This window comes from Jatropha curcas, chromosome 8 (genome assembly GCF_041381405.1).
Source record: "Jatropha curcas cultivar XTBG-Jc1 chromosome 8, XTBG_Jcur_1.0, whole genome shotgun sequence".
Taxonomy (NCBI): Eukaryota; Viridiplantae; Streptophyta; class Magnoliopsida; order Malpighiales; family Euphorbiaceae; genus Jatropha; species Jatropha curcas.
In genome coordinates this window covers 667,448-681,363 of record NC_143158.1, presented here as the reverse complement: position 1 = coordinate 681,363, position 13,916 = coordinate 667,448, and the positions used below count along the sequence as shown (strand labels likewise).

The 13,916-nt window shown below is 34.3% G+C and overlaps 1 protein-coding gene across 1 annotated transcript; it reads left to right on the top strand.

Annotated features, from left to right (window-relative positions):
* The first annotated feature begins 173 nt into the window (after positions 1 to 173).
* On the top strand, positions 174 to 10,184 carry LOC105637564 (transcriptional regulator). The gene is made up of 14 exons (XM_012221053.4): positions 174 to 337; positions 431 to 556; positions 3,719 to 3,922; positions 4,059 to 4,240; positions 4,912 to 5,038; positions 5,132 to 5,329; positions 6,151 to 7,122; positions 7,245 to 7,355; positions 7,670 to 7,743; positions 8,377 to 8,428; positions 8,691 to 8,777; positions 8,846 to 8,889; positions 9,138 to 9,212; positions 9,306 to 10,184. The coding sequence occupies exons 2-14, from the start codon at positions 455 to 457 to the stop codon at positions 9,853 to 9,855; spliced, it is 2,778 nt and encodes a 925-aa protein (XP_012076443.1). The 5' UTR covers positions 174 to 337; positions 431 to 454; the 3' UTR covers positions 9,856 to 10,184.
* Positions 10,185 to 13,916: the final 3,732 nt, after the last annotated feature.

Sequence of the window (13,916 nt, the reverse complement as noted above, 5' to 3'; positions counted from 1 at the left end):
AACCCTCATAATTAAACCCGAATTCACGACCGCGGCGGAATCCGAGCCAAGGCTTCGCTGGATTCTCCTTTAAAGCGTACAAAATAAATAACCTGGAAAAAGTAAAAAATCAATTTCCATTTATAAATAATTGTTTACTCCTATTTGAGGTTTTTTTTTTTTTTATTTCTCTTCAATTCAAAAATTACATCGAAAAGAAAAGAAAAGAAAACTCACTCGAAACTCTCCTCCCCCTCTCTCTAATTAAAAACCCTAACTCACACACTCTCTCTAAAATCCCCAAATCTCTTATCCATTTTTTTTTCCTTTTTTTACATCTTTGATTCGTGCTTTTCAGGTTGGTTTCTGCGGTTTCAATGGTGTGAGATTGAAGCAAGACTGTGAGATTTCGAAGGATCTGTAGATATATTAAGTTATTTTATTTTTATAGGCAGAGAGAGAGACGACATAAGCAATGGCGTCGACGGATAGAGAGCTCGAGCAACAACTTCTGGAAGCTGGCAATAGGCTTGTTGACCCTCCTCCTGCGGTCGATGAGCTTATTGCTCTTCTCGATGTAAGCCCTTATTTTACCGTTTTTTGAATTTTTCTGCTCTTCTTTTTACAACACCTGGTTATATGTGTTTGTCTCTGCATCTGTTTCCTTTTTACATGTAATTGGTGATTTATTTGTCCATTGAGTCTGTTTATTCTTGCTGCTTTTACTATCTAGATGCTCGAAGATTATCGTTTAAAATTGAATTTCGTGATCTGCCTTTGTTTATGTTCTTTTTTCGCTGACATTCTGTGCGTTTGGCACTCTTGGTGTTAGCTATGCTATAGTTACACGTACAGAATACTAACAGAGGCTCGTATCAGGGAGAAAAGGAGTAAAGGAGTAAATGCATGGCATAATTTATTGTGCATTGGAGGAAGTTTTTATTGTGCATTGTTGCAATTTAGGACTTCACTCCTCATGGGATAATGCATTTATGCAAAGTAATGAGAAAAGAAAAGGAGCATCCAAAACTAGTTGTTTATTTTGATTTTAATGGAAGTGAAGAAGGGCAATCAAATCTTGTATCATATAGCATTCATATGGACTTGTTTTCGCGCGTAATTTTAAATGCGGTATTTGGCGCGCAACCTTAAACACGGTATTTGGCGCGCAACCTTAAACACGGTATTTGGCGCGCATTTTCAAATACGGTATCTGGCGTGCGTTTTCGAATATGGTATTCCGCACGTTTTTTTTTTTTTTGAAGCAATAACTTAGATTTTGCATTAAAAACAAGTCCATATCTGCAATGAGAAATAGAGAGTTTTGGAGATCTTGCATAATTATATATTAAAAGTTATTCCTTTTATTCGCTAACTGAAGCAAATGTAAACAATGCTCTATTGTCATTCGTTATTAATAGGATAATATTGAAACAAGAAACTTTCGCCAATTCGAAAATGAGGGTGCTCATTAGTCAATGTTAGAATCTTACTATTCATGGTTTCAATCTTGCAATTTGAGTTGATTTTCATGCCAAATGATACATCTTATGAGTGAATTGGAATTGAGCATGAATCTTACGATTTGCGAGTTGAATCATACGATTCTTGAGTTGATTCTCGTGGTCAACGATTTTTATTCCTAGCAAAACAAGTAGAAAAATCAATGTAGAGGAAGAAGAGCAAGAGAATTTGACAATATAGAGATGAAGATGTTGAGAATATGATGAAGGGCTTGAATTTTGAAATGATGATGGAATTTGAACTTGGGTTGGAAATTTGAAGGTTTTTGTAGTTTTGGTTTGTTTTTGTTTTAAAATATCAACTTAGTAGTTTTGAATTTGGAAACTACATAAGTCATTAGGATCACTTTCATTTTGTATTTAGTACTCGATCTGAAATTGGAATTTATATAAAAACATAATTTGCAATTGATTTTAGTGTTTTTTGATAAAATTAATAAGAAATATATCCATAAATGCATATGCATTATTTTTAATTGATTGAAAAGTTGTACCGAATCTTATGATTTGATTTTTGATTCTAAAAATAAAGATTTCGATTCTCAAATCAAATCTCGATTTGACAACTATGTCTTCAATATCTAGGACTTCTTTCAATATCAAGTATGGAAATTGATGCACTAAGACTGACGACATTGGTAACACCCTTTGCGGTTGGTCTGCCAAGACGTTTGGTAGAGAGAATTGTTGTATTAAATAGGGTTTTTGTTAATTTGTTGCCTTCTAAAACAAGAGATCTTTTTTTTTCGGCCTTCCGCATATAGCCCCAAGTTTCTCGAACATACATATAATTTATTCGTCTATCCTTCTGTAGGTATGTGCTTATTTCCCCTTCCATATATAACCAATGTTTTTAGAATCTTACGTTTCGCGATTCAATTCGTACGGTTTCATTCAATTCTCATGCCAAACTATACAAATTTCATGGGTGAATTGGAATTGAGCATGAGCCTTACAATTCATGCGATTCGAGTCGATTCTCATGTCCAATGATTCTCATACAAAAAAAAAAAAAAAAAAAAGGAAAAGTCAATGTAGAAGAAGGAAAACAAGAGGATATGGTTATATCAGAAGACGAAGATGATGAGCGGCTTCAATTTGGAAATGATAATGAATATATGGATATGGATAAGGAAATTTAATAGCTTGATAGTTTTACGTTGTTTATGTTTTAAATTTTTGACTTAATAGTTTGACAGTTTGAACATGCAAACTACACAAGTCATTAGGTTTTCTTTCATTTTGTGTTTAATATATGATTTAGAATTGAAATTTATATAAATTCATTATTTGCAATCGAAGTTTCAGTATCTTTTGGTAAAATTAATGGAAAATATATCCATAAATGTGCATATGTTATTTTTAATTTATTTTGAAAAGTTATTGCTGAATCTTATGATTCGATTGTCAATCGTAAAAAGAAGGATTCTGATTCTCAAATTGAATTTCGATTTGACAATTAATATAACAACGTTAGGAAAAAGGTGGAGTTTTTCCTTTTCTTTTCTTTCATCTTTTCTCTTTCAAAATACTGTGAAGATCCTATGGTGTCAACTTCATTTAATCTGCTATGAAATATTTTTTCAGTATGGCCTTTTTTATTTTTGTTCAGTTTTGTTACATATTACATATATGATGAATGTCGCTCCATATTTGTATCCTTATAAGTCTCATGATTTAGAATGTTTAGGCTTTGTTCCTATTGTACGCTTTCAAAGCAGTATCCTTCAGATAAGTTTTATCTCAAGAATATGAGAGATACCTCTCTTTGGTTTCTTTTGGGAGAATATCTCTTTCCCGCTTCAACAAAAATCTTTTATGACGTCGGCAGAAAATAGTGTGTAGTTGTTTGTTATGGACATATGTGCGTATGTATTCAGTTACTAGATAACTGAAGGTAAAGCCTTTTTGATTCTTTGATCCCATGATAGAATTTGGTGACGTTTTGCGAATGATGCCACTTTGTTTGCACGTCCTTTAATGCTTGAAGTATTATCATTAGCAGAAACCAAAGAAATGGCTGTGTATAGGGTGGATGGGTTGGTGTGATTGTGATTTAGATTTAAGTATCACAAGGTTCCTTATTGTTGTGCTGAAATTACTGTTAATGAATAGTAGGATTAGCCATGCATGTTTGTTTGTCTAATTATATTTCTGTGAAGTGTTGAGTGCCTTTTGCTTAATCGTGTGCTTTTTATTGTCCTGGGTGGCTGTAGCAAGTAGAAAACTGTCTGTCAAGAGTGGAGCAGTCCCCTTCAAGAGCGATGCAAGATGCTCTTGCCCCATCACTGAAAGCGTTGGTTGCAGATCAACTATTTAAGCATTTGAATGTTGATGTGAGAGTTGCAGTTGCCTCTTGCATTAGTGAAATAACCAGAATAACTGCACCAGATGCGCCTTATGATGATGAGCAGATGAAGGTACTTGGGAGTTTTTTTCATATTTGACATCTTTAAATGTGTACAGATATAAGGGCCAAGTGTTATAGCAGTTTTGAGCCAACTTTTCCTTGTTTCTTCCCCTCTTATTTTTATATTTCATTTTATGTGTATGCAGGATGTTTTTCAGCTGATTGTATCATGCTTTGAAAATCTAGCTGATAGGTCTAGTCCGTCATATGGTAAAAGGACTGCAGTTCTTGAAACTGTTGCAAAGGTTAGGTCATGTGTGGTGATGCTGGATCTTGAATGCGATGCCTTGATAATTGAGATGTTCCAGCATTTCCTCAATGCTGTAAGGTATGTTTGAACTATTATCTAATGAAAGCTTGCTGCTGTTTTGTCATCCACCTTTGCAGTAGCAGTTGTTTTGTTCCTTAGAAACTGAATTTTATCCAGAGGTGATTATTGTTTTCATAATGACAACTGCATTTGATTTCTTTTTGCCTTCAATTGTCCGAGTCTCAAATCAATGGTCAGTATAGGCTGGTTTTCTTAATGTTTGGTGATTATTCCTCTTGCCTTTGGATCGGATTAAGGGCCAAGTTCATATATATTGAAATGACTGCTTTTCCATTATCTGTATTCAAGTTCTGGTAAGGTGGATGGAGCATTTTGACTCTTAGTTAAATTCTACGAAGTATGAACTTAAAGCTAACTTCTAGGAATGCATTATATTATAATAATGTTTTGTTTGAATTTTTGCTTGACATGGTGCTGTGATTGCACTACCAGGAAGGTAGACACCCATTGCACCATGGTGTCACACTGGCTCACTTGAGGCAACAAAAAAATTACCTGCTTAAAGAAAAAACTTCTTAATCAAAGTTGATAACCCTATTCCTTTACAAGATGGTTTTCACAAGTATATTTCCACTTTCTTGTGAGGTTATGCTACTTGGTTTCAGTGACTGTTAAGAACATTGTGGGTTGATAATGCCTTATATACTAAGAGTTCATTTTTTTCCCAGGGATTATCACCCAGAGAATGTCATTACAGCTATGGAAACCATTATGACCCTTGTTTTAGAAGAAAGTGAAGATATCTCTCCAGAACTTCTTTCTCCCCTTTTAGCTAGTGTGAAAAGGGGCAACGAGGTCAACACTATTCCTATGTTTTTCTGCCATCTTTGTACTTTTAAATTTTCTTGGATTTGCTAAAATATGCTGACAGTTTTTCCTGTTTTTCAGGAAGTTCTACCTGTTGCTCGTAGGTTGGGAGAGAGAGTACTTGAAAGTTGTGCTGCTAAGGTTAAACCTTACTTGCAACAGGCTGTGAATTCTTTGGGTGCTTCCTTAGATGAATACAGTGACATTGTTGCTTCCATATGCCAAGAGATATCTGGTACTGTCGAGCAAAGTGATGCACATGCTGCTGATGAAAATAAAGTAAGCTTCTGATCCTTCTAAAGATAATATTGCATGTATCATATAATCGTGATTTTAGTTATTGGAGAATGCATTGCGCGTTACCTAATATGTCAAATTTGTATAATTTTCTGTTTTCTGAATTGATGGAGACGCTTGAACATTTTCCCTTTGCAATTTGATTTAACAAATTTTTTGTTCAATGATGTCTCATGGCCTGATCATTATCATTGCAGTTTCAGGTTTGATGTGCTTTTTCGTCCTTTGAAAAAGAAAAAGAAAAAGAAAATGTGTTAGGTGAAGAGTACCCATTTTCTATATTCTTATTATTTTCACCATCTTCATAGGTTTAAACTGGATTTTTGCATTTTAACCTATATTTGATGATCTATACATGCAAAACAAGTAGTTTTAAATTTCTATTGAGTCAATATTTTCATTACTCTTGCTATTCTAGTTTAATTTAGGTTACTGTTAAACAGGCACTAGGTGATTTTGAGTTTTTTTTTTTTTTTGCCATCTTTTCTATATTTTATGTGCATCCTATTTCAGAGAGTTTGCACTTGTAGCTTTGACCAAGGTTGTCATTCATTAGGTATAATAGATGAAGGTTTGCAGTAGCGCTTCTTTTTAAATGATTGGTGATTCTACATTGTAGAATTTGGAATTTGGTTTCATGTAGTGTATGATTTTGTATATGCTCAAGTCATTTTTGAAATTTTTTTGCTTCTGCGACGAGTGATCTAGTTTTGTACTTATGCAGCCAGCTTGTGCGTCCATCCTTTGTTCTGAATTCAATTATTGTATGGTTCTTGTGACGTTGCTTTGTTGACTTGCTGCAGGTTGAAGAGACCAAGCCAGCTGGAGCATCATCAGATGATGCTGATAAAGCAATAGCAACAGATGCAGGTTCTTCTAAACAAGCTGATCGTACAAATGATAAATCTCCCAAGTCAGTTGTAAGCAATGGTGTTGCACAGACTGGAGAAGATGACTCTCTGGCAGATTCCTGTTCTTTAAAGAAGCAGGAGGATGGCAATCAAGTTGACCATTCAAAAAGTATTGACATGTCAAGCAATGCAAACACAGATGTTCTGGACTCTGAGAAGATAGTTAATGAGGAAACCGGACCAGAACAGGCTACCAAGAAGAAAGGGAAGAAAGTTAATTCATCTACAAAGTTGACAGAAGCTTCTGAGAGTTCTCAGAGTGGTGCTGATAAGGAAGCGCATAAACTGCCAGATGATCAAACTCATAGCAAGGATGTTCCTAGCTGTCCTCAGGAGGAACCATCCGTTGAGGCAACTGTGTCTTCTGAAAATAAAAAAGAGGCAGTTAGTAGTCAGCCTCCCTCTCCCAAGGCACAGGAGGGTGAATCAATGAATGTTGCTTCTCCATCTGCTAGTGGGAGCATTCCTGATGAAAATCTTTCCAAGAATTCTGGGCGAACGAAGAAGAAAGAGACGTTGATAAAAGATTCTGAACCATCTGCTGATGATGTTCCAAAAAAGACATCTGAAGGAACTAGTGATTCTGAAGCAAAGCCAAATAAACGATCAGCAAGAAAGGCACCTGCTAAGATTTCCAATGAGGAAAAGGCACCACTGACAACAGATGCGACTAAGAAGGAAACTGGAACAACAAGTGAATCAGAGGCGAAACCACTGAAGCAGTCATCTAAGAAGGTAGCTACGAGTGGTAACAATGGTGATGGATCTTCTTTAAATCAATCTGAGGATAAGAAACAGCGCAGTCGTGGAAAATCCATTTCAGATAAAAGTATGTCAAAAAATTCAACTAAAGCTGATGATAAGGTAATTTCTTTTTCTCTTAGGGCCTTCAATTATGACTTTGAGTTCTGTCGACTGCTGCTGTATGCAAATTTCGTTTGCTGAATGAAACAATATAAATTAGTTGTCTGTATGATTTGTTTTAGGAAAAGGTCTTCTCACCGAAGTCAGCAACAAAATCAACAAAAGATGAGCATCAGTTGGAGGACACCCCCAAGACCGACAAGAAGAGGAAGCGTGGCTCGAGCAATGAAAAGGTACGCATGCATAAAACCCAAATCATGCATATCCTTTTGGTAGATATTTTTTGTGAGATTTTTGTTGCACACTTATTATGAGGAGTATAATTTCTATGGAATGGAGATTCATCTGTGCTGATGCTATGGCCTATTTCTGCTCTTTAGAAAATTTTCCACTATGTTATATTCTTTTGTTGCAATGTGGATAAAATTTTCTTGAATTCTTAAGTCTTTTGAGGACGCATCTTTGCTAGTATTACTGGTTGGGTTGGCTTAAAAGGCTCTTGAATTTTTCAAGCAGCTTTCTAAATTAATCACAATTGCTGTGTCAGGGATCTGATAACGATGACTCTAATGCTGCTCTGGTTGGTTTAAGGGTGAAAGTTTGGTGGCCAAAAGATCGCCAGTAAGTTTTCCCTTTTTTTCGTTGATTACAATTTCTCTTTCCATGTGCCATTGTTAGAGTTAACGTTCGAACTTGGGTTGAATGTGTTATGTGAATGTATCTGTAATTACATGGCTAAGTAGAGTCAAAGTAAACAAGTGTAGCATGTGGAAGTTAACTTTTCATTCTACTTGAACTAATACTCTCTCTTCCCTGGCTTGATTGATCTAATTTTTATCTTAATATATGGAGGTTAAATAGTGTAATTTTAATTAGTGATAAAAAACTTTTAAGCAAATTTTCTTGTTTGTATATACTGTTCACACAATGTAGCTGAAGCCTTTGCTGATGATGTTTGGGACAGCCTCTGCATTCATGGCTGTCTCACAAATAAGCAAGCCCTGAAGCTTTCTAATTTGGTGACCTATGTTACACCAATTTCTTACTATCCGTGTTTACCCAAAGGTTAGCTTGAGGTATGGACCAAAGGCCTATAACGGTTGGATCTCACCAAACTTTTTCTGCACTACTCTGTGAAAGTTATATTTGTGACAATTTCTTCTTGTTGTTGTTGTTGGCTTTTAACTATTTCTATCCCCGTGAAATAAAAGGAAGGGATGTTAATTTTCTTATGTACATTATATGATTTTGCAGATTTTATGAAGGTGAAATCAGTGGTTATGATCCTGTTAGAAAGAAGCATAAGGTGAAGACCTCAATATCGGATGCCTGATTTCCATTATTCTTAAATGCTCTTATTTTCTTCCCTTCTTTATTTGGATCATTTCATCTCACTAATTTTGTTTCATGCGACATGCATATGCATATTCCATTATAGTTAGATACATGTGTGCGCTTATATATGCATATATAAACATCATTATGTTATATTTTCATTTGTGTATGCCTGCATGACGAGCACACAGATTAAAGTTACAGCAGAATGTTATAAATATTCATTTATGTAGGTTACCTACGATGATGGGGATGTAGAAACATTAACTCTCAAAAAAGAGAAATGGCAAGTTATTAAAGATGACTCTGCGCAAGACGAGGTGAGTGCCTACCTAACTGTTGCATTACTGGATTTTCAAGATTTTTTGCTGACAGATCTTGTTGACAGGGAGAAGCAGCTGATCGACAAAGTCTGGAAGTTCCTTCAGAAATGTATGTGTATTTGTTTATATCAGTTTTTTATCATAATTACATTGTCTTTTGAATTTGGAATTTTCTTTTGCCCCACTACATGGTCCTCTTTGTCTTGGAAAACATGCTAAATTTGGGGATTGTATCCAATGGCATCACACTTGACCATTGCCTTCAAGGATGAGTATTTGAGTGCTTATCTGGCTTCGTGATTTTTGTTTGATTTGAAAGTGTATTTACCACACTACTTGACTGACGATTCTGACCAGGCCCCTAAAGAAAAAAGTGAAAACAAACTCTGATCAATCTAGTAAGCAAGGGAAGGTTGACGCTTCTCCATTGAGGTGATTTTTTTTTTTTTTCTGTTTTTTTTTCCTGAACTCTTGTTATTGTTGTTAAATTTGGGTTTTTGATAGTTGTGTATATTCAATTGGTAGGGGGGGAGGAGCTTCCTCCAGCAAATCTAAAAATGCAGCAACAAAATCTGGACGAAAATCAAAGGAAGTTAGTAAAACAGATGGTAAATCAGTGGACGAGTCAAAAGCTGCTAAGAAAGCAGAGGACGATAGTGTAGGCAAAACTAAGGATAACAGCAGTAGAAGTGGAAGTAAAATTGTTGATGTTACTCCAAAAACATCGAGCAAATCGAAAAATGATGAGAGTGCATCCAAAACTGGCAAGTCGAAAGAGGATGGCATGAGAACCCCCAAAACCTCTTCCAAGTCAAAGCAAGAAACCGTGAAGACTGGCAAATCCAAGCAAGATACCCCAAAGGCTACCTCTAATGCCAAGGGTAAATCTCCAAAGAGTGGGGGCAAATCTAGTGTTAATGGCACTGGAAAGTTGAAATCAGGTTTTTTAAAGGTGAAAGAAACTGAGGAAAAGGAGGAGTCAACAGATTCCGGTAAACTGCAAGAAAGTATCAAGAGGAAGTCTAAAGGACAGGGAAGTGAGGTGAAGAGTGGAAAAAAACGCCGAAGAGTTTAAATTATACTTGTCAGGTCTATCTTAACTAGATTGCTTTCTATGGATTATGGACCCCCAGAACCTCCAGTGCCTTCTGTTGCAGCTTTTTGATGATATATGAATGCTCCATCGACACAGTAAGCCATTGCTTGTGTATTTGGTGTCATCATTTGACATAATTGGTAGGTTTGTGGCTATATTAAACAGTTCTAGTCTTAGTTTACAGTGGTTGTAGGGTTAGTTTTGGCTTATATTTATGTCATTCGAGAGCGACAGTAGAGTACATTGGGTTAGCTTTGTTAAATAGTTCTTTTTATAGATAATGTCACAAATTCAGAGTCTTGCTGTCAGCAATGTCTTCTACTGAAATTCTCTACCAATTGCAATTTCTTTTCCTTCTGTTTTTCTTTTTCTTTTTTTTTTTTCGAAAAAAAAAAAAAAAAAATTTCTTCCAATTGCATCATCTATACTGCGAAATTATGATCTTAAGGAACTCGATGGGTGGTGGGTTCGGTTACTGTGGTTTGTGGTTTAGGGAACTTGATGATATGCCAAGCTGGTTCTGGAAAATGAATACCCAAAAGATTTCCAAACCAAACCAAACGAGGTGGCAATTGAAACGGTCTAAGATATGATACAAAAGCGGCCCATTGAAGAACTTTGGGCCTAGTAGAGTCCCAGTAAATCACCCTGTTTTGTTTGCATATTAGGATTTCTTAACCGTCTTTAATATTTTTATTTTTCTTTATTATTATATATAAAAGGTTTAGAGAGTGAGACAGAAAGATAAGACGACGTTTTGTTTTAATTATGATTAAATATTAGTTGTTTTAAGTACTAAACTCAAGCATTGTCCTTTGAAACCCGTACATAAAATAAAAGGGATAAAGTTCTAGAATTATTTGGAACTGCCCAGAGAGATAGATAGTGAATAGTCTGCGTCTGCGTCTGCGTCTGCGTCTGCGTCTGCATCACCACTTAACACAAGAAAAAATATCTATGATTATGTTTATGAAGAGGCAACAGAATCCAACAAAGTAAAATTCTAACAAATTGCTTGTCTGTTTTCGTTGAATTTTATGTTATTGGGTTTGACTTTTGAAAACCTCCTTTCGTTTCCTCCACATATTTCTAGTAGAAAAATTGACCTCCATTCCAATTATATATACATATATGAATATAAATATATCAAAGTGGGAGCAGCAATATTTGTTAATTGTTTCTCCTGTTTTAGCAGTGCGTCAACTTGTGTCGTGTGTGTCATGTCCACTTGCTACGTTAATGATTGTGCTCTGTCCAACATTATAACATTTCATTTTAGCCATGATATATATGGTAGCTCTAACGTCAGTGACTGTATATATTGAAATGGGACGTGGCCCCAATCCCCACATGCAATTCCAACATCCAACCTCTAATGGGTAATTTTTATTAGTGCGTTTTGTTGGTTTGTCGTTCAAACTCAAATTAGTATGCATTTCTATTATTTGGTCAAAGCTTAAACTGTGAGTCTGTGACCTTCCTTTTTTGTTTTTTAAGTAGGGTTTACTGTTTGTTCTCTGTGGAGCTACAAAATGGATATGGCGGCATTTAGTGAGTACCTGTAAGTAAGCAGTAATTGGCACCAACTAGCTATAGAGACAAAATTTATTGTCTGTTCAAAACTTAAATGATGCCCTTTTTGATGGTAAACTGTAGACTTCCCCCTTTAAGAGAAAGCAGAGCACACGTGTACGTTTCTGTGTTTTATATTCCATGGTCACGGTGAAAATGGAACAGAAGGATCTTATCCATTCTCTCATGCACCACTTCTTCATTTTCACCACCACAAACTTTCATGTCCAATTGCTAGCTTGAGTTTTACAAGTTGTTGTTTCTTTTTGCCTGATCTTATCCTTTCTTTTTTTGGAAAAATTAGGTGTTATTAATCTCGTTTGAGCTGTATAGCGTAAAGATTTTTAAATTCTTTTAATAAGTAGATTTAATATAAATTAAAGTTATATTCTTCTCATTCTTACAGGACCGAGCCCGTTTGACAAATCGTCGGATTACAGGTTATTGTTAGTAGAGTTTTAACGAATATAATCATTAACTAGGTGTCTTATTACATAAGGCTCCTCTTCTAGTAATAATTATCTTTAAATTATTGATTAGGATTCCATGACATAGTTGGATTCCTTAATTGATTGAGTTTAGTGGTAATATTATAAATTATTTTTTTACAAAAAATCCTAAAGCATGCAACCTTAAAGAAGATGGGGATGATGTCATCTGTTCTTATCGAGTGTCAACATTGTCATCATCGTTAATAGACAATCTTATCATTTCTATCGCTATTGAATATAAATGTTGAAATATTGTATTTATAAAATATATTAATAAAGGAAAATAATTTTCCTCGCAAAGAAAAAAAAAATATATATTTTTTTTTCAAATTTTCTGTCATATTTTTCCCTAATTTATTTTCCCAAACAAATCAGTCTCTAGGACCAGTAGTACGCCCACGCCTAATATTTTTCCCTTCCCCTCGAAAGGTAGTAGAATCAACCTCTGTAATTTCTGAACTTAAATTAATTATATCATCTAATATTTTTATGTTTATAAATTATTTTTAAAAATAAAATAAGCTAAATGAAATATTTAATATTTTTATCATTTTATAAAAATGAATAAAATAATAACAAAATAAATCTTAAAGTTTAAATTTGGTCTATTTGATAAGGATAAATAAATTAAAAAAAAATGCAACTTGTCTAGAAATGTATAATACTTTTTTTTTTTTTTTTTTTTGTTCTTTTATGATAAATTGAACTTCTTGAGAAATACTCGCATAAGGAAAGCAAAATTTACGGATTGGAGTTAAAGAACTTATTTTCAACATTAAATTATTTAGATTTAGGTAATAAATAATGCAAGTTGATGCTTGAGACCTAAAAAATGGCATATCGAATTGTGCTTTCTAACAGTATTATAATTAAAGCTGCGATGTTCTATATAATATATAAATGTGTTTTATATGAAATTTTAACATAGTTTATGTACATAAAAACTGTCTGATGGAAGTAAATAAATAATGTAAAATCGAAGAAATTAAAGAGATTTTGGAAAAGAATGGGCCACCACAACATGCAACTTGGATGAAACTGACACTTGGCACATGGGTTGCGATGTCGTTTTGTATTTCCTACTTCCTAGTCAAACCATGATTATGACCATCATATATATATATATATATAAGCAGTTTTAAATTAATTGTTTTGTTTTAATATAAATCATTTTTTTAATTTTTATATAACACTGCAATGTTATTTTAACTCATTAAATTTGTTAAAAGAAGAAAGGGTCGTCGTTTACTGTGTATAAGTGAGAGTTGGTGTATGAGCATGAGCATGAGCTGCTTGAATTAATATACAGTCTGGGTTAAGCTTAGAAAAATTAATGAGTGGTCCAAAACCATATCTCTAACCTAAAGTTTCAAAATTTCAAGTATTTAAATGAGATGAAAGAAGTTTGATGTGTGGGTCATTAGGGCTTTAATGGCGTGGTCTCTGCTCCCTATAAATCAATTCACTCTTTCCCTATTTTTAATATTGCATGCATTTCTCTATCATTAGCATTACCATTATTTAGTTTCAGGATCTACAACTTAAACAAACATTATTTGCATTCTTTATATTCTCAGTTCTGACACTAACCTTTATAATTTTTTTTTCTTTTATTATTTTATATATAGAATCAAGCAATTAATTGTAAATAATAATATTAACACTAATATGCAACTAATCTCTTAAACTCGCATATAATTAGTTTAATTTAGAAAGGGAAAAAGAAAAGAAGAAGAAGATTGTGAGTTGGTGATGAAATGAAATATAAGAGAAGAGACAAGAAAAGATTTAGATTAGAGTAGAGTACGGAGGGGCCCCGCCCCGCCCCGCCTCGCCCACTAGACTGAGAGAAACTAAATACATGCACCTACAAAATAGGTTTAAAGGTAGTCCAGCTTCAGTTTCTCTCTTCTCTGCAATTTCCTCTTTTCTCTACTCTCAACACCCTTTCAACTGTATTTTATATATACATAACCA

Bases quoted from the DNA above. Each gene is read 5' to 3' on its own strand.
- LOC105637564 (XM_012221053.4), top strand. From the start codon at position 455: ATGGCGTCGACGGATAGAGAGCTCGAGCAACAACTTCTGGAAGCTGGC. The intron at 5,039-5,131 runs GTCAACACTATT...CCTGTTTTTCAG, and splicing joins GTGTGAAAAGGGGCAACGAG to GAAGTTCTACCTGTTGCTCG. The intron at 8,890-9,137 runs GTATGTGTATTT...GATTCTGACCAG, and splicing joins CTGGAAGTTCCTTCAGAAAT to GCCCCTAAAGAAAAAAGTGA.